Below are 20,998 nucleotides of genomic sequence, written 5' to 3'. Positions count from 1 at the left end.
ACTACGATCTTATATTTTATTGAAATAAAAATAAACATATAATATGAGATTTATTTACCTATCTCTATAAGAGGATGCGGAGTGCCTAAAAGTCTTTGAGTATATAGCCTATGGAGATGTGATAGCGTAAACTCTTCGAACAAATTTTTTCGTCACTAAGCGGGGGGCGAGGTAAACACCTACAGCACACCACCAAAAGATAAGTAACTCAACAGACACAGATTTTGCTGTTGCGACAAACGCACACTACAAAAAAATTACACGCACACAGAGTTTTCACATAACTATGCAGCATACATACGAACATGATAGTGATGTGTCACATCTGAAGAATGAGTCAAATCAGTTTGATGATTGAACTGAATTGTCTTATACTATTTATTATAAATTGTAAAAGTGAAAATTCTGTACATTGAAGATTTGAGGTAGTCAATAAAATGATTGTTTGGATGTATGGCTGTCTGTATTTATGTGTCTTTGTGTCTTAGCCAGCACGCACAGCTAAACTGTGGAATGAACTGTCGCCCGCGAGTTTTCCGGGCTGATACATAGGTAAAGAATAAAGATATCGTCCCATAGAAAATTTGAATTTTTTTACTGACATTATTTGCTTGATCAGCTATATTAAACAAACTGCCGTGATTGAATGAATGAATGATTCATTCAGTCATTCAAATGTTGAGTCGCTTTTTTGACTTTGTCACATCCCTTAAGACCGATCCGTCCCCGTACCACTGTATTCATGTTTACATTTTTCTGTCGTTTATGTATCGCAACGGTTTTTTCTTTAAATGGAGATTGTACTTCAATATACATTTAATAGTTAGTATAAATACTTATTTATGATAGGAAACGCGATCTTGTTGCGAATTTGAGCTATCAGATCGCCTTTTACATGATAATACTGCACAAGTCACCATTTTTTAAGAGAAACGTCTCGCGACACGGAACGATGCAAAATGGCGGTGAAGCGACTTCAAGTAGTTTTATATAACGTGTTTTAACAGTTGACCAATGTACTTTGCCGGAGGGGTCGCCCGTGTATCACATCTCCATAGGCTATATACTCAAAGCTAAAAGTATATATTTTATTTAAAATTAAAAAAAAACATCACTTAAAGCATTCATTAGGTTTAAAAACAATAGAATGAAAAGGCCGAAACGTCGAGGTAGCATGTTTTTGTGATTGAAACTTTAAATTATAAGTTTTAAATAATCACCTTATTTGTAAAAAAAGCTGTATCATAGATATAAAGATGTATATAAAATAATATATTCGTGTATAAATTGTATGTAAACTAAACTTGCCTTACGCTATGAAATGACTTTATTTTCAGATTCTTTGCTAAAAAGTTTTATTTTATACTGGTAAAATAGCAAACTCGTATTGTATGGTATATTTTACATAAATAAACTAAAAATAATGTTCAAATGCGGACTTATCCCTTTAAGGGATCTCTTCAGGTCTCTAGAATAATTTTAAAGTACCTATCAAAAATGTTTTTTTCATACAAAAGTTTGTAATGTTACCATGGACACTGTAAATTGTATGTAAGTTCCTTTTCTTTTGATATTATTTGTTATAATAAGTGTTGTAAACATTTGTAATATTGTGATTTTCTGTTAACATATTTTGTTAATCATCAATTTAGGATAAAATAGTGAAAATTTAAAGCGAGACAGACAAACACACATTTTATCCTGAAGTGTATAAAAGTTAGTTATAATGGAATTATATTTTGTTATCTATGGTTTATAAAATATTATTTAGAGTTAGAACAGTGCATTTGTGACTAAATTTTCTTGAGTAATAGGGAATATTACGCTAAACTCTGCGTAAGGGGCGCCCCTACCATAATCCATCACAATCTAAGGGTCTACCGCGTAACAAGAAAATCGAAATTTTGTTATCTAACCTCTCTATCACTCTTGCATATTCGAGCGATAAAGAGGCAGATAGATGAGTTTCGATTTTCGCGTTTCCCGGTAGAGGCCCTTTGTAAACAAACCGCCTTGATGTATCAATGTCATATTTTATTGTCTGTGAAAACTTGTCAAAAAACAGTTTAAGGCACAGTATGTATAAGTTACTCTATGGTTTACGATAGGCGCTAGTGCTGCATTCTGGCGGCAGAACATTGCAGTAATACCCCCTATTCGAAATATTCCATCAAAATATAAAAAACAGCCTATACTTAATTATATGTACTATTATTTGTTGTTTTTTAGGTTAATATCATAAAGAGTTAAAATTTCAGAAATTAACATATATAGCCGGTCAGACAAGTATGTCAGTAGAAGAAGATGTGAAATTCAAATTGTCTATGGGACGATAACCCTTCGCGACTACATTTTTAAATTTGCCGCTTTTTTCTACTGACGGAATTGGCTTGACAGACTATATATAGCAGACTTTTGTTTTAAACTTTGTAAAATGTTCAAGGGCTAGCAGTGGACTATTTTATAAAGCTACAAGTTACAATTTACAAGCGGAAGTCTCTTTCTAACCCTATGTCTTAGAACGAGACTTCCGCTTGTAAATTGTAACTTGTAGCTTTATAAAATAGGCCACAGATATCTACATTCTGATCTGAAAGTTCAGTCACGGAAATCGGAGGGCCTACCGCGAAACAAGAAAATCGAAATTTCGTAATCTGCCTCTATCACTCTTGTCGAGAGCATGACGAAATTACGATTTTTCTGCTTTGTGGTAGGTCGTCGGTTCAGAGGGATGACATTCAGCCGGTCAAATAACATTGTCAGTAGAAAAAGGCGCGAAATTCAAATGTTCTATGAATTTATTGGGAGGATAACCCTTCGCACCTACATTTTTTAAATTTGCTGCTCTTTTCTACTGACGGAAATGGCTTGACAGACTATATTCTATCTGACAGATTTATGTAACCAATAGACAAGTAGATTTGAAAACGGAGATAAGAATTCACATGTCTCTGTGGCGGCCCTTAAACAGTTTGAATGGCACATATTTTGGTGAAAAATGTGAATAAATTACGTGTTTGGCATTAATGTAAGGAAAAGGTTCGGTTTTTAAATACACTGTAACAAAAAGCAAACACCTTGTTTTATTTTTATCTAATTTAGCCCTCAACGCTAAAATCCACAGAGTTAGACCAAGACAAGTCTGCAACGATTTTGATAGCTTACGCAGTGCAAGCGTTATTTTTAAGTCATAATTTCATAGAAGTTCGACGTTTAAAATAACACTGCGTGTGTTATCAAAATCGTTGCAGACTTATCTTGGTCTAACTCTAACTGTTCAGCAATTTTGCCTATTCACAAGACAATGGCATCCAAAGTACACATTTCCACGTTTATGAGAAACATTGAACAGCAATTTTGGAAAATAATACCTGAAAAAAGGGAAATTCGCTAATGCGCGTTAACATTCATGACAATTTTACAATTTCAAACTTACAACAATTTGCAATTTTAAGCGTAATCGTTAGATTAGCGCCATTTATTGTCGAGTAGAACAAATAAAGCTTGTTCTATTGCGCAATAGAGGGCTTACTAATGCATAAATGTCTTTTTCTACTCCCGTACTTTTATTTGTCATTTAAAGGGTCGTGCACACACACAGACTTGTCATTTTCGCGCTCGCGCTTGACAGACAGCTGAAGTGTGCGAAAGGGAAGCCATCACGTATATGAACATACCATGAGTGCGAAAGAGTCAGACTACCAATGAGAAAACGTGACCACTTTTGACTTTGACGACGGCCGCGGACGGCCAAGAGCGTATCACAGTAATTTTCAAATTGAAAAATATACACGGATTAGGACGAAAAGTATTAAATAAAGTAATTCAGTGAAGATTGTGTCTTGTAGTGTGCCGGATTTCAGTGTTACAGTGCCAAATAATCCAAGCAAACACTAATTTCAGAGGATTTATGATATTCCTAGCGAAATTTTCATAACGATATTTTGTCAAATTAACAGCGTAAAAAGTGTAAGAAGCCGGTTTATAAAGTTCATTATAAGTTTTTCTTCATTTGTGTGCTAATATTTTATCATATTAGCCTATAATTTAAAATATTTTGTGTAAAAACATAACCTGTTACTTTACGCTAGGGCTTGACAAAATGTTCATATGACAGTATCGATAACTTGTCGGTATATTAATAGCTATGTAATTATTTCTTCACAAGACATCATTAAGATATTAGCTTTTATAACCGACTTCAAATAATAACGATTGTTATACCTTTTTGAAGGTGCTCATGTTTAGCGGTAAATTTAAACTTCACTTTCCAACACAGTAAGAGTTACATTAAGATAAGTCTGCAACGATTTTGATAGTACACACAGTGCAAGTGTTATTTATACGTCATAATGTCGTAGAATTTTAACGTTTAAAATAACACATTTGAAAAAGTAGTCGATAAAGCAATCAAACATCGACAGATTATTAATATGTTGTAACATGATATCACTATTTTCGATCTCACATAGACAATTTACGCACACACTTGCATTTCATTTTTGGTCGCACTTTTGAAGATTGACAGTTGTTCTAGTCATATTAATTCTATGTGCACACATCTTTAAAACCCTATCTTAAAGTTGTCAAGACAAGTCTTTAGTCTATTCCCTAAAAAAGCTTTTTGGCTCTTTTACAATACTTCGTGTAATGGCATCTTCAAAAATACATTGTTGCCAACCTTATAGTCATAACACACTGTCGCACCGCAATGCGACCTTGGTTCGTCGCACCCATAAGTGAGAACGAGAAAGAAATATATCTTTCTCGCTCTCGCTTATGGATGTGAACGAGGGCATGGCATGAGTGGTGGGGATAACTGACAGAACGGGATAGTCTTATGTATCTTACACTAGGAGTAGCAGAGAAAGCGCTATTATTGTTTGTCTTTGTCACAGTCTCATATTTTTTTATTCCCCACCGTAGTTTATGGTGGGATACAAACAATGCGTAAACGTCAAATTGGTGTGAAACATATGAACAGTGCAAAGATTATCAGGAAAAATATTGAAATCAGTGTTTAGTGTGCATGTAGTAGTACTTAACAATTCAACAAATATGGTGAATTGCTCAGTTTTGCGCTGTACAAGTGACTGCCGGCAAAAACAGGACAACGTAACATTTCACAGGTAAATACAGTATTTTATACTTCGGTCACATTATCATGCTTAGTAACAGCATCCTACAATCTATATCAATTAAAATCTGAGTAGAAAAAGCATTTACAGTAAATAATAACTCGGGTAAAAAAATTAACCTATAAATATTTCCTGATAAATTAACCGACCAAATTACGTACGCATATTGACAGTAAGCCGTCACCCTTTTAATAACGTGTATTCAATTTAGTCGCATTGCTATTATTCGAGGGATACCAGCCCGTGATGCATACAATTACCCCAAAATTCGGGTATTTTGTATTTTAATAACATTTTTATAAATAATTTTGCTGTAGAACTGGACATATAGGTACGAACAATAAAATTGAACTGTGTTTAAATTAGAATGTAAATTATATTTATTTAAGCATTACGGATTCTTTCTAACGTTATAGGGGGTTTTGCCATGACTCAGAGAATCTAATTCTATGATATGCTGCAGGCACTAATTCTTAATTTTGCAATAAGAGTGACAGATTAGAAAATGAATATTTCGTTTATTACCTCCAGATTTCCACGATGCAGGCACGCGTGCTAAATGGATTTTAGCAACCGGAAGGAGAAACTGGGCACCGACGCAAAACTGCCGCATATGATCAAAGCATATTACGAAAACCTACCTTTTCTATTTCTTCCTGTGGCACACAGTATGCTAAAAATTATTTCTTTAGGCGTACTTGTAATATGTATAATGAATCGCTTAATGATATAGGCATTTTTGTTCATAGTTTGTTCGTTTTCAAGAACAAAGTTCGGCATATTTTGTTTACTAGTAATTGGAAAATTGTTTCAAGTAAATATTTTGCATTGTTTTCTTACTTTATTTGCGTGTTGTACTCACAACTATACCTACGGGTAATTTATAATTAAGTAACCTAGAGTTAGACCGAGAAAAGTCTGCAGCGATTTTGATAGCCCACGCAGTGCAAGTGTCATTTTAAATGTCAAACTTCTATGAAAATTTATGACGTGAAAATAACACTTGCACTGCGTGGGCTATCAAAATCGCTGCAGACTTTTCTTGGTCTAAATCTATTGACTTTTCATTGTAATAGTCAACTTAGTAACGTATGAAACTTTAGGCCTATTTTTAGTCATTTTTGTAAGACTTATTTGTAAAAGGCTGTTTGTTTTCTAAATAAATAAAAAAAAAATTGTCTCATTGATATTTTATTTATCGCTGCGTCTTACGTAGGCGAACAACTCGCGAACGTGATTAAAATTACCCCAATATTTGATAATATTGGGGTAATTTTTACCTATATGGTATCCCCGGGTTTGTGACGTCATCTATGTCTATCCCTTACGGGGGCACGCGGTAGGCCACATCTATAGAAATACTACCATCTATGGATGTGAATATCATATCTGACAAATAAGTGAACCATAGACATTTTTTTTTTAATTTCATTCATTCTTTTCCCGCTCGTACCCTCCATTCTTTGCTACTTCTTGAATATGAATACCAAAGAGTAAAGTAAGTATATAGGTAAAGAGAGCCCTCTTGAAGCATTTTATGGAAACTCATTTGAACGCACCATCTCTGATTCTCCGCCGAAACTAAGTATGTTTGTGTGCGTGCACAACTACATATGCATCCATACGTGTACTTTCGTTCCACATAATATTAGGTCTACTTGGGCGGTTTACAAGTCCATTTTTTGTTTGGTTTCTTGTAACAAAAACCTTTCATTGTTTACAAGAAATCAAACAAAAAATGTACTTGTAAACCGCCCAAGTAGACCTAACATTATGTGGAAAAGGTTAATGTTATCAATAATGGAATAAAGAAAAAAACAGAATATTAAATTCAATATGTTTATTGCATACATGTTTTACATCACATTATCGCTAGGAAAGTACAATTTTAGGTAAACAATAGAAAAGAAAGCGAGTGTGGTGAAAAAGCATTCACACACAAGAAAATACATGTTAAAAAGAAAATTTGAATAATTTACTATGCACAATACAAGCACATAGTCTAGGCATTGTAGCAGATTTATCGATAGTGGCGTAACTTATCAAAAGTAGGTACTTATTAGATACCTACCACGAAATAAATTTACTCTAAAATAGCGTCCATATTGCACAAAATAACACAGAACTCAACGCACTTTCTGGAGGTTTTCACAACAGGGCATGGCAGGGCAGGGCAGGCATGTGTTTTCATTCGGGCTTTAATCTAATTTCCTCCAGCACCATAACCAAACCATAACGAAGAAAATGGCTCAACCATCACTAAAATATTTTTAATTTACGCTCTTACAGTGACAGCTAAAAAATTGCATGTCTTGGCCATACACCTAGTATTATATACTTAGATGAGCTATACGCGTGCGTCCGTGAGGGACAGAACATACGTAATGCGACCAAATTAAAAACACGTTTTGACGTTCCTGACAACCTACCAAACATAACCTACGTAATTTGGTCGGGTTATTTCAAAAGCGCTTTCTCTGCTACTCATACTAAAAGTTCCATTAAGTGCATCTTGTTCGGTCAACTGGCTCCTTGCCCATTTCATCTATATATGATTGTACCTCTATGGTCTTGTTTGTTTTTTTTTTTTTTTTTTATGGCCTGGTTACGAGACCTATAAGCCAATCTATGGTCTAGGCGGTTATGCAAGTGTTGCCAGCATAAACAAACAGCATAATTAAATCACATTTTAACAAAATTCTTATTTTTTCGTGAAATTAATTGAAAATTATAATAATTAAAAATATTAATTCGTACTTATTTTAATTTTAATATTAATGCCACTAAAATTATATGAATTTTATAGTGCCATCTGGTGACGTAGTTTGTGTAATCGGAAGTCAACTTTACGCAATAGTATGTTGTCGGGGGCAAAATATAGAAATCGCCTGCATCTTTACTGACGTTAACTACATTTCTAGTGTCCCCCCCCTGATGAATACTATTGTGCCTGTCGAATGAAAACTTAACTTTTGTGTTAAAAAACAGTCTGTCTTTCAAGTTAAAATGGATGAAGACAAAAACTTAGTGTCTACGCCTGAAGAAATATCAGTAATAGCACAATAATCACTAAAAACAGGTAGATACCGGTAGAAGTCCACTAGATGACATGAAAAATATTTGTTAAATTTACAATTTTATTTCAAAGTAAGTGTTTGGTCGTAGAAAAAGTATTGTATGCAACGTTGTTTAACCGAGTCAAAAAATACTCGTGGCGTCTTTATTAACAATTTTCGGCTTCGCCTCAAATTGTTACTCACGCCACTCGCCTTTTTTGACCCCTCTTAAACAACGGTTGCATAAGGGTATGCGCGCACGGGCAACTTTTGTCGCCGCGACTATTTTGTCTCTCACGTCAAGTCTATGGGTTAATATGGAAGTGCGCACACGTAGCGACGCGACTCCCGGGAGACTTTTTTGTCCGCGGGTTCGGAGACAAGCCCGCGACGCAACTGTCTCCTTCCCTATTGGTTTAAATGCTAGTGCGCGCACGGGCGACAAATAAGTCGCCGGCCGGCCAGATGCCACTCGACCGCCGCGGCGAGAGCTTGTATGTGTACGTGTACGGATACGCGCTCGCATTCAATACGAAGTAAAATGCCGGTCGTAGAAGATGATAATCGTCAATAGTAGGCTAATTGAAGAAGTGGAATGGAGACCTCTATATATTTTGTAATAATTATTTATTAAGTAGAATCCTTTATTTAACTTCAACAACATAGGCATAATGGATGCACCCAATATTGATTTTTTCGACGTTTTCATCGGTTATTTTTAACGAGTGCAACGACCACAGCCGTCTCTTTGAAATCCATGTTGATGACTGCGTAGAAAAAAGTCGTGTTGCTGTCGCTCTCGTGCGCGCATCACGGCGAGGAGGCGATTAATTTGACGTAAGAGACAAATAAGTCACCTGGCGACTAAGTTGCCCGTGCGCGCATACCCTAAAATACTATATCTATGGTATAAGCACACACGTTGTAGAAACTGAATTATTGTACAGGCAAAAGCAGGCACGCCAACCTAACAAAAAATAGTCCATAGACACTATAGACCCTATTAGTGAAAATTGTACTGTCATAATGACACTTGTCATACTCATGTGTCAGTGTCATATTTAATTCAAGAAAAGAATATAAGTTTATCACATTACTTGCAGTCCTCGGTGTAACAAATTATATTGGTTTCGTTTTTTTATATTGAATTGTTTCGATCATTTCTGAAATGGATCCAATCACAGTTTTACAAAGTAGAATTGAACAACTTGAAGCAAAATTAGGTTTAGCTGTGAGTTCGACTCCAGACGGTCAACAGGGAGATTCTGCTACCAGCCATTTACTAAACGCGGCTCAAACTATGAACAGTGCCACAGTGGGACACGAAAAGCTCACTGAAGCTGTGAATATGGCCAATGAACTGAATAATTACACCGACCCAAATTTCGTTGAAATGGTAAGAGAATTTTAAAACGTATAATTTATAACTCTCTCGCTTCTTCTTTTCTGTATATTCACGTCCGTTGCTCGACATATGCCCCTTTCTTGGGCATGTACTATTGATTGTGGAGGTTGTATGACAGGTTGGCTCTGCCGTCTTTCTAATGTCACCTGGTGGTCTAGCATGAGTTGCGTTCTCGCGGCGCGGCGCATACATCAGGCGCGACTTCAAGTATGGACTCGCGCGCGAGAACGCAAGTTGTGCTAGACCGCCTGAGCATCATCTGGCGCGCCGCCACAATTTATGAAGTAGTGTTTACTACAGTTTTATCTGCCATCAAATATGTGTCAAAAATAAACTTTACTTTATGGACCGTCGATTTGGAGGGGGTGTTGGGGGTAGAGAAGCAAAGGGCTACCCGTGAGGGTGACGTGAGTCCAACCCCCATGGCGCGGAACCCCATGGTTATGGAGATAACCATAGTTAAAGATTGTATGAATTTACTACGAAATAAATCCTAATATTGATCTTTTACAAAAACAATACCTATTTCAATATTTATGGTTTTTTTTTTAGTTTCAGAATCATTAAACAAAAGTATTGTAGCTGTTAGAAATGTAAATATTTGTTTTGGTTCAGAGCGAGCAGAGCGACAAGCGCCAGCAGGCGGTGGCAGCTGCGGAGCCCGTGCTGCGCCACCACTGCTTCTGCATGCACCGCTGTAAACAGGTTACTGATCAATACACCAAATAATATGTACAACCTACTTTGTTCACAGCTTGTATTTTTTAATATTAATACAGTAGAACCCGCTTAAGACGATTCTGAGGGGACCTAGCAAAAAAAGCGTCTTAAACGGGAAATCGTATTAAACGTGAACTATAATAACGGTGATAATGAGCGAATGAAATCTAAGTGTAGGTAGGTATAAGTTCACACGCGGTTAAATAATCTAGGAACACTAACGAATCTAACGATAGGCTCAACTAGAAAGTCGTGGAGTAACTGACTGCAAATAAATCTGGGAGCGATAGCTTGCACTCTGTGGTCCATAACGGTCAAGCAGATGGCATCGCATTCTCACGCACATCCGACAAAACCCCGCAGGACCCGACAAAAGATATTAGACGAAACAAAAAACCTAAGGTTGGTAATAAACACATTAAAAAATGTTGGCTAACGGCGGATTGCATAACAATACGACGGTTATGTCAAAACACAAACGTGCAGATAGTACGTAACGGGACGGATAAGTAATATATAATTTTAGATGGCGTATTAAGCGGGATGCGAGTCGTATTAACCGTGAAAAAATGTATGAAAACAGGCCTAAAGTTGCAGGGACCGGCGTAAAATGGCGTATTATGCGGGAAATCGTATTAAACGTGATCGTATTAAGCGGGTTTTACTGTATTATAATATACATGTATAACCATAAGCAGTGTACATTGAGTACCTAGGTATGTCAATGGAAGTTTATTACCATGCTTATAGGGATTTAGTAATTTGTTTTTAACATGTTGGTTGGCCACCATACTTCACCTAAAGTGTTGCTCCCATACCCCAAACAAATTTAATGTTGCTCACAGCATTGGATTATTACTGAGGCTAATAAAGAGGTAATGAGCTCTTGATCCCACAGTGATGTTCATGGCAGCCAATGTGTTACCTAATTAAAAAACCTGAAAGTGTTATAAACCAGGTTTATAAAAAAGAATCCATGCCGAGTAACTAAATTAATTTCTTCCCTTGACGGCCTGATAAAGTCTGTTCGGAAAAAGAAGAGTCGTGGAATGTATTGGGCTCTATACATTCCACGACTCTTTCCGCACAGACTCTATGCGCGACAAAATGTGAATGTATTTATGTATATTTTGATATGACACGAATCGACCCAAATCTAACGCGCAGCTCCGTTTAACTCGCGCACCGAGGTTTCCGTACAAAGTACAAACTTTCAATTATCTCATGTAGCTTTTCACCATTTGACCATTGAATAAGAATCTAACTTTAAAGGATAAGAATCTAATATGTAGAAATAATAATTTACGAACATTTCTTTTTAAAGCCCTTGCTACACGGTCGCCGACAAGCCCCTCAGACCGCGTGGCCTTGGTCTGGACGGACCGTGTAGACAGTTGTTTCCAACAAAATTTGACCAAAACTGACCAAGGTCAGACCAAGGACAGACGGTTAGAAGGCTTGTCGGCGACCGTGTAGCAAGGGCTTAAGTGTAGTCTTTATTGTACTTTTTAAATTATTATTTTTTAGGCTGTTCCAGTATTAGAGTCTGAACCAATACAGCATGTTCCTGAAATGCAGGCAACTGTTGATAACATGCACCAAGCTGCAGCAGAAGTAAAAGCTGAAGCAGACGCAGTAAGTATATGTTAAATTTGAGGTAGAAAATGTAAAAAATTAAATTAAATAATTTAGTTAAGTATATCATTGTTTATGTTAGGTCTAGTCTATTAGGTCTACCACTTATCTCAGGCGGTTATAGCTAAGTACATTTAAGATTATATCGTCCGTCCAGTGGCGCCCTCATTGAGGGAATTGTGTTTTCTAATAAACCTATTAATTTCTTTAGAAAATTTCAACTGTCTAGCTATCACGGTTCATGAGATACAGCCTGGTGACAGACATACTGACAGTGGAGTCTTAGTAATAGGGTCCCGTTTTAACCCTTTGGGTACGGAACCCTAAAACCACCTTCGTCAAGTCCTCTGTCTTGCCTATCTGTCCGGATACATACTTGTTGGTATTTTATACAGCCATTTTGTCATCGAAAACTACCTAGTACAAAAGTGCCTCGTCTAAACACCGTTTTGCTTGTTTGGGGTTTTCCTTATCGTAGGTACGATTCGATGGTACGGTGAGAGAGTGATCCGATACCAGGGACCCGTCCACCCCAACACCGAAAAGAGCCTTTAACTGGCTGTCGTTTATCGAAACGATTTGCTTTCCCTTTGAATTGACTACCCGTTCATTTTGCTTAGCTCAAGGAAGAGGTTCCCTTTCAGAGCTACTACAAATGAAAGGGTATCCCCTTTTCAATTCAAAAAAGTATGACACCTGTGCTGTTAACGCGCTAGACACCCAGTCCTTCACTTTAAACATAAATTATCAATATTGGTTTTATTTTTATGAAGAGAACGTTCAAAATGGTATACCATTACCAGTCTGCCGGACGACATAAGCCTGTCAGTCGTTCGGAACAGTCACCCTTTGCGTTTAACTGACAGGCTGATATCGTCCGGCGAACTGGTAATCCCTTTAGGGATACCTTTTCAACGCTTAGGAACGGGTATCAGGCATTCAAATTCAAAGAGAACTGCTAACCCGTATTATGAAGCGCTTTAAAACCCGAATGAAAGGGTTTAGAGAGCAACGGCTTTGTTAAGCAAAGCTTACGAAATACCCCGTCCAAAACCCTCGAAGGGGATATCGGGCCGGTCCCTGTCCGATACAAGGTTTTTTCATATTGTATGAAATTACCATCTTCCAAACTGTTACTGACAATTTCCACCATTGGTCAAGTTGATGTTAGAAATCTTCCAGTTGGTATGTACTTTGTTTTTTTTTAAGTTTCAGTGTATTTGTTTATTTATTAGGATCACCAACAGAAGATACAATTTACATACGAGTATACGTTACAAACTAAGAGGGCACATTTATTATTGATCCCCCACTTAAAGGCAATCACAGCATGCATTAAGTATTATAATGTTTAATTTAAACTGTAAGTTAACTCTCAGAAAAAGACTAACTAAGCATAAATTACAATAATTTAGAAAAAGCGGCCAAGTGCGAGTCGGACTCGCCCATGAAGGGTTCCGTATTTAGGCGATTTATGACGTATAAAAAAAAAACTACTTACTAGATCTCGTTCAAACCAATTTTCGGTGGAAGTTTACATGGTAATGTACATCATATATTTTTTTTAGTTTTATCATTCTCTTATTTTAGAAGTTACAGGGGGGGGGACACACATTTTACCACTTTGGAAGTGTCTCTCGCGCAAACTATTCAGTTTAGAAAAAAATGATATTAGAAACCTCAATATCATTTTTGAAGACCTATCCATAGATACCCCACACGTATGGGTTTGATGAAAAAAAAATTTTGAGTTTCAGTTCAAAGTATGGGGAACCCCAAAAATTTATTGTTTTTTTTCTATTTTCGTGTGAAAATCTTAATGCGGTTCACAGAATACATCTACTTACCAAGTTTCAACAGTATAGTTCTTATAGTTTCGGAGAAAAGTGGCTGTGACATACGGACGGACAGACAGACGGACAGACAGACAGACAGACATGACGAATCTATAAGGGTTCCGTTTTTTGCCATTTGGCTACGGAACCCTAAAAAGTACCTATAAAATACTAATTAACAACTTAACATTAACAATAAATTTTCCACACAACGCAACTAAGGTGAGTTAGACGAGCTAGCCGAGGTTGCCAACAGATAATAATTTGTTTTTAAATAAGGCTTCACTGTCGTGAAACACATCCAATGAGGGGACATTGTTAGCATGCTTGTTGTATAGGCGAGCCAGGCGAGGCAAAGGGGAATGAGCTAATAGGTTAGTTCGACTACGACGCACATAGAGTAAGGCACAAGGGTAACGTGGCAAACGAGACGGCACTTTCAGCCCTATCTGACTAACCATATGCATGCAATCAATCCTGCCGTTCAGAAGCTTGTGCAAGAACATTAGGTCCAGCATAATACGCCTACTACTAAGAGATATTAATTTAAATTGTTTTAGTCTTGTATTATATCCTTGGCAGCCCGTTCCAAAGCGATACGCAAGATGTCTAGTAAATCGTTTTTGCAATCGTTCAATCCTTTATAAATGTACTTTTATAAATGAGAGATTTGATCATGATTTGTTTTGGGGCAGGTATCGCTTGGAATACAAGAAATAGCAGAGACATGCGGCGCGGCCGCGGCGGCGGCCTCGGGGCAGCTGGCGGGCGCTGCGCGGCGCGCCGAGCAGGCCGAGCAGAAGCTGTTCCCGCAGCGCAGGAACGGCCTGGATTAGCTGAGCCCATCCCTCGGTTCTGAGCAGAAGCTGTGCCCGCAGCGCACGAACGGCCTGGATTAGCTGAGCCCATCCCTCGGTTCTGAGCAGAAGCTGTGCCCGCAGCGCAGGAACGGCCTGGATTAGCTGAGCCCATCCCTCGGTTCTGAGCAGAAGCTGTGCCCGCAGCGCAGGAACGGCCTGGATTAGCTGAGCCCATCCCTCGGTTCTGAGCAGAAGCTGTGCCCGCAGCGCACGAACGGCCTGGATTAGCTGAGCCCATCCCTCGGTTCTGAGCAGAAGCTGTGCCCGCAGCGCAGGAACGGCCTGGATTAGCTGAGCCCATCCCTCGGTTCTGAGCAGAAGCTGTTCCCGCAGCGCAGGAACGGCCTGGATTAGCTGAGCCCATCCCTCGGTTCTGAGCAGAAGCTGTGCCCGCAGCGCACGAACGGCCTGGATTAGCTGAGCCCATCCCTCGGTTCTGAGCAGAAGCTGTGCCCGCAGCGCAGGAACGGCCTGGATTAGCTGAGCCCATCCCTCGGTTCTGAGCAGAAGCTGTGCCCGCAGCGCACGAACGGCCTGGATTAGCTGAGCCCATCCCTCGGTTCTGAGCAGAAGCTGTGCCCGCAGCGCAGGAACGGCCTGGATTAGCTGAGCCCATCCCTCGGTTCTGAGCAGAAGCTGTGCCCGCAGCGCACGAACGGCCTGGATTAGCTGAGCCCATCCCTCGGTTCTGAGCAGAAGCTGTGCCCGCAGCGCAGGAACGGCCTGGATTAGCTGAGCCCATCCCTCGGTTCTGAGCAGAAGCTGTTCCCGCAGCGCAGGAACGGCCTGGATTAGCTGAGCCCATCCCTCGGTTCTGAGCAGAAGCTGTGCCCGCAGCGCACGAACGGCCTGGATTAGCTGAGCCCATCCCTCGGTTCTGAGCAGAAGCTGTGCCCGCAGCGCAGGAACGGCCTGGATTAGCTGAGCCCATCCCTCGGTTCTGAGCAGAAGCTGTTCCCGCAGCGCAGGAACGGCCTGGATTAGCTGAGCCCATCCCTCGGTTCTGAGCAGAAGCTGTGCCCGCAGCGCAGGAACGGCCTGGATTAGCTGAGCCCATCCCTCGGTTCTGAGCAGAAGCTGTGCCCGCAGCGCAGGAACGGCCTGGATTAGCTGAGCCCATCCCTCGGTTCTGAGCAGAAGCTGTGCCCGCAGCGCAGGAACGGCCTGGATTAGCTGAGCCCATCCCTCGGTTCTCCACTTTCCTCTACGCTCCACCACTGCTTTACTGCATTTGGTTCTTTATCTAGTCGATTTTATGCTTTTCCGGACTTATTTCGGAATAATCTGGACTTTTATTGGATTTGTCTACATTCTTCGTTTTGTCAGTCATATATTTCCAACTGACGTGCTTTTTACGAATCGTTAAAGCTTTGAAAATGGTTATTATTGACCGAAGCGTAGCGAAGGTCTACGTTTTGACTCGGGCATTTTGCTTTTGTATGTCCGGATGTTCTCCTCTACAGGTCGCAATTCTTAACCGATTTTCGTGAAATTTTGTGACCGAATTCTATGACTAAATATTTTTTTTGTCGATCCGGTTTTTGGAAATTTTTCAAAATGGCGGAGTCGTGATAGCTCCCGCCTAAACAAATAGTCGTATCGGTATCATAAGAGTTTTTTCTTTTTGAGATATGTTTATAGATTAAATGGCCAAAAATTCAGAAAATTTGTATCGCTGGTTTTGGCGGTATTTAGATATTTCGTTTTTACTTGAGAATGAGTAGCTAAATTTCGTCAGCTTTAGTAAGAACTATAATGGCGTATTTTGCAAACGTTCGCTTTTTTTGTTTGCATCGGCAGGTCCCTGGTTCCATCCCCAGTAATTGTATACTGCTACATAACTTTTTGTATTTTTTTTATACTTAAATTTCGTATAGTCGTTTTTTATTTTATTTTTTTATTTTGAAAATGCGTATGCGTTTAATTTTTGTTTGTAGCTTTATGTAGTTTTAATTTTTTGTTTATATTACATGTACTATACCTATATTTTAATAAATATTTTTGCCATACATTTATTCAGTTTTAAGCTCTGCTCGCGAGGTCTACAGCTCACAGAGCCACTAGTTTAAATTGTATTATGTTTATTTGACCTAACTCTATTTGACTAAACTGATAAAATAAATTATTCTGTAACATAAAATATCTGATATTTACACGAATTTCCTGCATTACATAGCCAATAGCCTGTTACACTAGCAGAGTATAACACATTTAGAAATTATACTTAAGAGCCAACAGGAGCTAAGATTTTAATATTTTAGGTAAATATACCCGTCTCGCTAACGGAAGCGGCTCCTAAAACTAGTGCGATAAGGACAAGGCGAAAAATCCTGCGTAAAAATATCAAAAATCGAGGTTTCGTACTCGACTGTTTCCTCCTCCAAAACTTAACCAATCGTAACCAAATTTGGAAATCTAAATGATTATGACGTTATCTGTGTCGGACCGTTTTGCTTTTTTGACTAATTGATGTCAGTTTTGAATAGCACGCCTCTCATTGCGGCATAGTCAATTAGGCCATTTTGGCCATTTTTGAAGGGCTCTAGCGCCTTAAAAAACAAAAATATCAAAAAAAAGCAAAACGGTCCGACATAGATATTGACAATATTAATCTGTGTTGAAAAAATCATTGCTCTAGCTTCAAAACCCACGGAGGAAACAGTCGAGTACGTTTGTATGGAGAAATGACCACTCCTGTTGCCTCTTAATTAGGTGGAATATGACAACATTCATGCGATTGACTCACAATCTGCACACAATGATGAGCAATGCGACCTATGACCGGTGTTACCTAGACTTAGGTAATATTACTAGTTTTGTAGCTCTATAAAATCGGGCCTAGATATCGATGTGTAAGTTAATATATATAATATAATAATATAATATTTATTGCTTTCATATTGGTGTTCATACAGATGTTCTTAACTAATAATGTTTCACAATATGACACCCTGTAAGGGTATTGCAATTTTATCTAACACTAACACATAAAACAATTATAACATACAAATTACAGAATACCTACACAAACAAATAGTAGCCAAAAAAATTGTTTGTAGTATATGCTTATTTATGGTATTTATTATCATTATTCATTTATTTATCTTTCCTCTTACGTTAGGTTATTTATAATATGAATATAAAAGTAAAATATAAAAACACTTACAAAACAATAAAAAATACATATAAACACATTATAAAAAACCTAACCTAGAATGCCGCCGGCAGCGGGGCAGGGCCCAAGCTACCGGTGGTCAGGGCCGCAGAGAGAGGAACCGGCGGACTATCCGCGCCGTGTCCAAGATCACCGCCTTCTGCATCTGGCCCTTGATCCAACCACCTAGCGAGAGTCTCTCAAGATGTTGGTCGAGACTCTTCGCTATTAGACCGTTCGCTGAAACAACTATCGGGACAATGATCGTCGAGTCAACATCCCACATGGCGGTTATCTCGTGAGCCAAGTCTAGGTACTTACTGGACTTGTCCTTCTCGGCTTTCACGAGATTCTCATCATGGGGGATGGTGATGTCAACGAGCACGGCCCGGCGTTGCGCTCGATCTATTATCACAATATCAGGCTTATTGGCTACAATAGTCCTGTCAGTGATAATAGATCGATCCCAATAGAGCGTGGCACGACCATTCTCAAGAACTGGCACAGGTGAATACTTGTAGTACGGTACTTCGCGGTCCACAAGACCGTATAGAAGAGCAAGCTGTTGGTGAATAATCCTGGCTACGAGATTATGTCTGTGCAAGTACTCGCCGTTAGCAAGATGAGAACAACCGGAAATGATATGCCTGAGTGACTCTCCGGGACGGCGGCATGCCCGACAAATGTCGACCGTACCGTCCTTCAGGATATATTTCCGATAGTTGTTCGTCATCATTACTTCGTCCGCAATTGCACAGGCAAAACCCTCGGTTTCTCCGAAGAGGTCCCCGAATCGTAGCCAGTTCACCGACGCGAGCAGGTCCACATCGGGTCCCGTGAGGGCCTTGTAGAACCGCCCGTGTAGCACCTTACTCTCCCATGCCGCCTTGCGATCCGCAGTACTTAGTACCACAGGTTTGCGCCAGTTCTCGTTTGCCAAGGAGAGCGGCGTGAGGTTCCTGTCTACTGCCACCACATCACGATGCATCCCACACTCGTTGTTAAGGAAATAATTCCTGAGATTGTACACCTCGCGGTTGTGGAGATCCTTGGCGTTTAGGAAGCCTCGGCCTCCACATTTCCGTGGGATGTACAATCTCATAACTGACGAGCGTGGGTGTAGCATGCGATGTGCGGTAAGCAGTGATCGGACCCTCCGATCCAGGGCGTCCAGCTCGGTCTGAGTCCACCTTAGTATGCCAAAGGAGTATGTGAGTAGGGGCATTACCCAGGCGTTGAAGGCGCGCACTTTGTTGCCTCCTGACAAAAGACTGTTAAGGACTTTTGTGAGCCGACTGAAAAAGCGCTCCTTCACCGACCGTCTAATACCTTCGTCCTCAATACCCAACGACTGTGACATACCGAGGTATTTATAGGTTTCTGATTCAGAGATAGATCTGAAAGCCATTGTCTCAGAGAGTTGTAAATTTGTTGAATTTACAACCCTCCCCCGCTCTACATGTATAACCGCACATTTATCGACACCAAACTCCATGTTGATGGCACTACTGAAGACTTCGGTAGTTTTCAGTAGGTCCAACAAGTCTTGGTTATTTGGTGCAAATAATTTGAGGTCATCCATGTACAGAAGGTGAGAAATGACTTCACCCTCTCTCCGAAGCCGGCAACCTAGTCCCAAATCTTTCAGCAGGGTGCTGAGGGGATTCAGAGCTAGGCAGAACCACAGGGGACTCAGACTGTCACCCTGAAAGATTCCTCGCTCAATCCTTATAAAATCCTGCGGACCAGAGCGGTCATTCCCGCCTCCTGGTTGACGAAGGACGGTGGTCCACCGCCCCATACACGCGCTTAGGAAGGCTCTCAAAGTTGCATCAACTTTATACAGCTCTAAGACCCTCCCCAGCCATGAATGAGGCACCGAATCATAGGCCTTCTTGTAGTCAATCCAAGCGGCTGAGAGGGCCCCCTTGTTCCGCCGGATTTGTTGGCATATGGTCATGTCTATGAGGAGGAGCTCTTTAGTACCACGGGACCCAACCCTACATCCATTTTGAGCGGAAGCCAAAATATTATTTGCGACAATGTGCGCGTTGATTTTTGCTCTCAAAATGGATGTAAGGAGCTTGTAGAGTGTAGGCAAGCATGTGATGGGTCTGTAGTTTTTTGCTTCCGTGGTACTACCGGACTTGAAGAGCAGGAAGGTGACACCAGTTGTTAAGGAAGGTGGGAGAGAACCAAGCTCGAGGGCTTGTTGAAATTGTGCTGCTAAGCAGGAGTGCGAGCATCGGAACCATTTTAGCCAGAAGTTGTGCAATCCATCCGGCCCAGGACTTTTCCAGTTCTGGGTCGTGCGGATGGCACAACTTACGTCATCGGGGGTGATAGTGACTACCCCCATAGGTTCGATGGACTCGCACTCACGCTCGACAACATTCATCCAACTCCCCTCGGTGTGTCCGACAGGCACCGACCAGATGCTACGCCAGAAGTCAGTCATGACAGTAGGATCCGGCGGCTGCGTGTCGGACTCACGAAGGTTGGTTTCCTCCCACTTTCGGTACACCTTCCTTTGGTCACTCTGGAAAAGACGATTCTGCTGGAATCGATCCACACGCTCTCTGTAGCGGCGAATACGGTTTGCCCATGCATAGACTTTCTGCTTTAGAAAGTCAATGCGCTCCGTAACGTTGGCCATGTAGTCGCGGGGCCTGATATCCGTCCCCGCGAACGCCTGGTTTACAAAGCGCATTACTCGGGGGCGGTTATTGCCCCCCCTAAAGCAGATCAGCTTTGCAATAAGAGTCCTAAAAGAGCTGATACGTCGCTCGATCCGTATTTGCCATGCGGGGGCACCTCCGTCGGTCCTAGGTGCACGTTCAGAGTCCGGAAGCTTGACTCGTGCAACACGGCACGCCGCGATGGCTCCGCAATACATGATCGCGTGCGTATCATCTAAATCTTTACTAGTCCGTAGATATGGCTCTAGTAAAGCGTTTAGGGCTCCCATTAGCGCTAGATTGCGTCTATTCATAGGCAAACGTGGTAATCGTGGCCTAGTGTTGGGAGTGGAGCGATACTGCGTAATCGCCTCATCCAGAGTCCTCCTCAATTGCTCATTGGCTGTACTACTCACACACTGCGCGATCTCCTCCTCGTCGGCGTTGAGATCCACCCGCGGTGCCCCCGGTGCCTGGTCGGGTGTCGGCACCGGATCCGGCGACGTCGCGGGCGGGT

At 40.5% G+C, this 20,998-nt stretch overlaps 2 protein-coding genes across 3 annotated transcripts; one reads left to right on the top strand and one right to left on the bottom strand.

The window, feature by feature from the left end:
* The first annotated feature begins 9,297 nt into the window (after positions 1-9,297).
* On the top strand, positions 9,298-14,632 carry LOC134660583 (uncharacterized). 2 transcript variants are annotated; one of them, XM_063516360.1, is made up of 4 exons: positions 9,298-9,590; positions 10,215-10,304; positions 11,847-11,954; positions 14,485-14,632. In XM_063516360.1, exons 1-4 carry the CDS (start codon positions 9,363-9,365, stop codon positions 14,623-14,625), a joined length of 567 nt encoding a protein of 188 aa, XP_063372430.1. In that variant the 5' UTR covers positions 9,298-9,362; the 3' UTR covers positions 14,626-14,632. The 2 variants fall into 2 exon arrangements, with proteins under 2 accessions (XP_063372430.1, XP_063372432.1); XM_063516362.1 differs by lacking the exon at positions 10,215-10,304 and having other exon boundaries at positions 9,300-9,590.
* A 52-nt stretch (positions 14,633-14,684) lies between these two features.
* On the bottom strand, positions 14,685-15,832 carry LOC134660438 (protein rtoA-like). The gene is made up of 2 exons (XM_063516181.1): positions 14,862-15,832; positions 14,685-14,742 (listed from the first exon to the last, which is right to left on the bottom strand). The coding sequence occupies exons 1-2, from the start codon at positions 15,830-15,832 to the stop codon at positions 14,685-14,687; spliced, it is 1,029 nt and encodes a 342-aa protein (XP_063372251.1).
* Between the last annotated feature and the right edge of the window lie 5,166 nt (positions 15,833-20,998).

This window comes from Cydia amplana, chromosome 27 (genome assembly GCF_948474715.1).
Source record: "Cydia amplana chromosome 27, ilCydAmpl1.1, whole genome shotgun sequence".
NCBI lineage: Eukaryota > Metazoa > Arthropoda > Insecta > Lepidoptera > Tortricidae > Cydia > Cydia amplana.
This window is presented reverse-complemented; position numbering and strand designations above follow the sequence as displayed.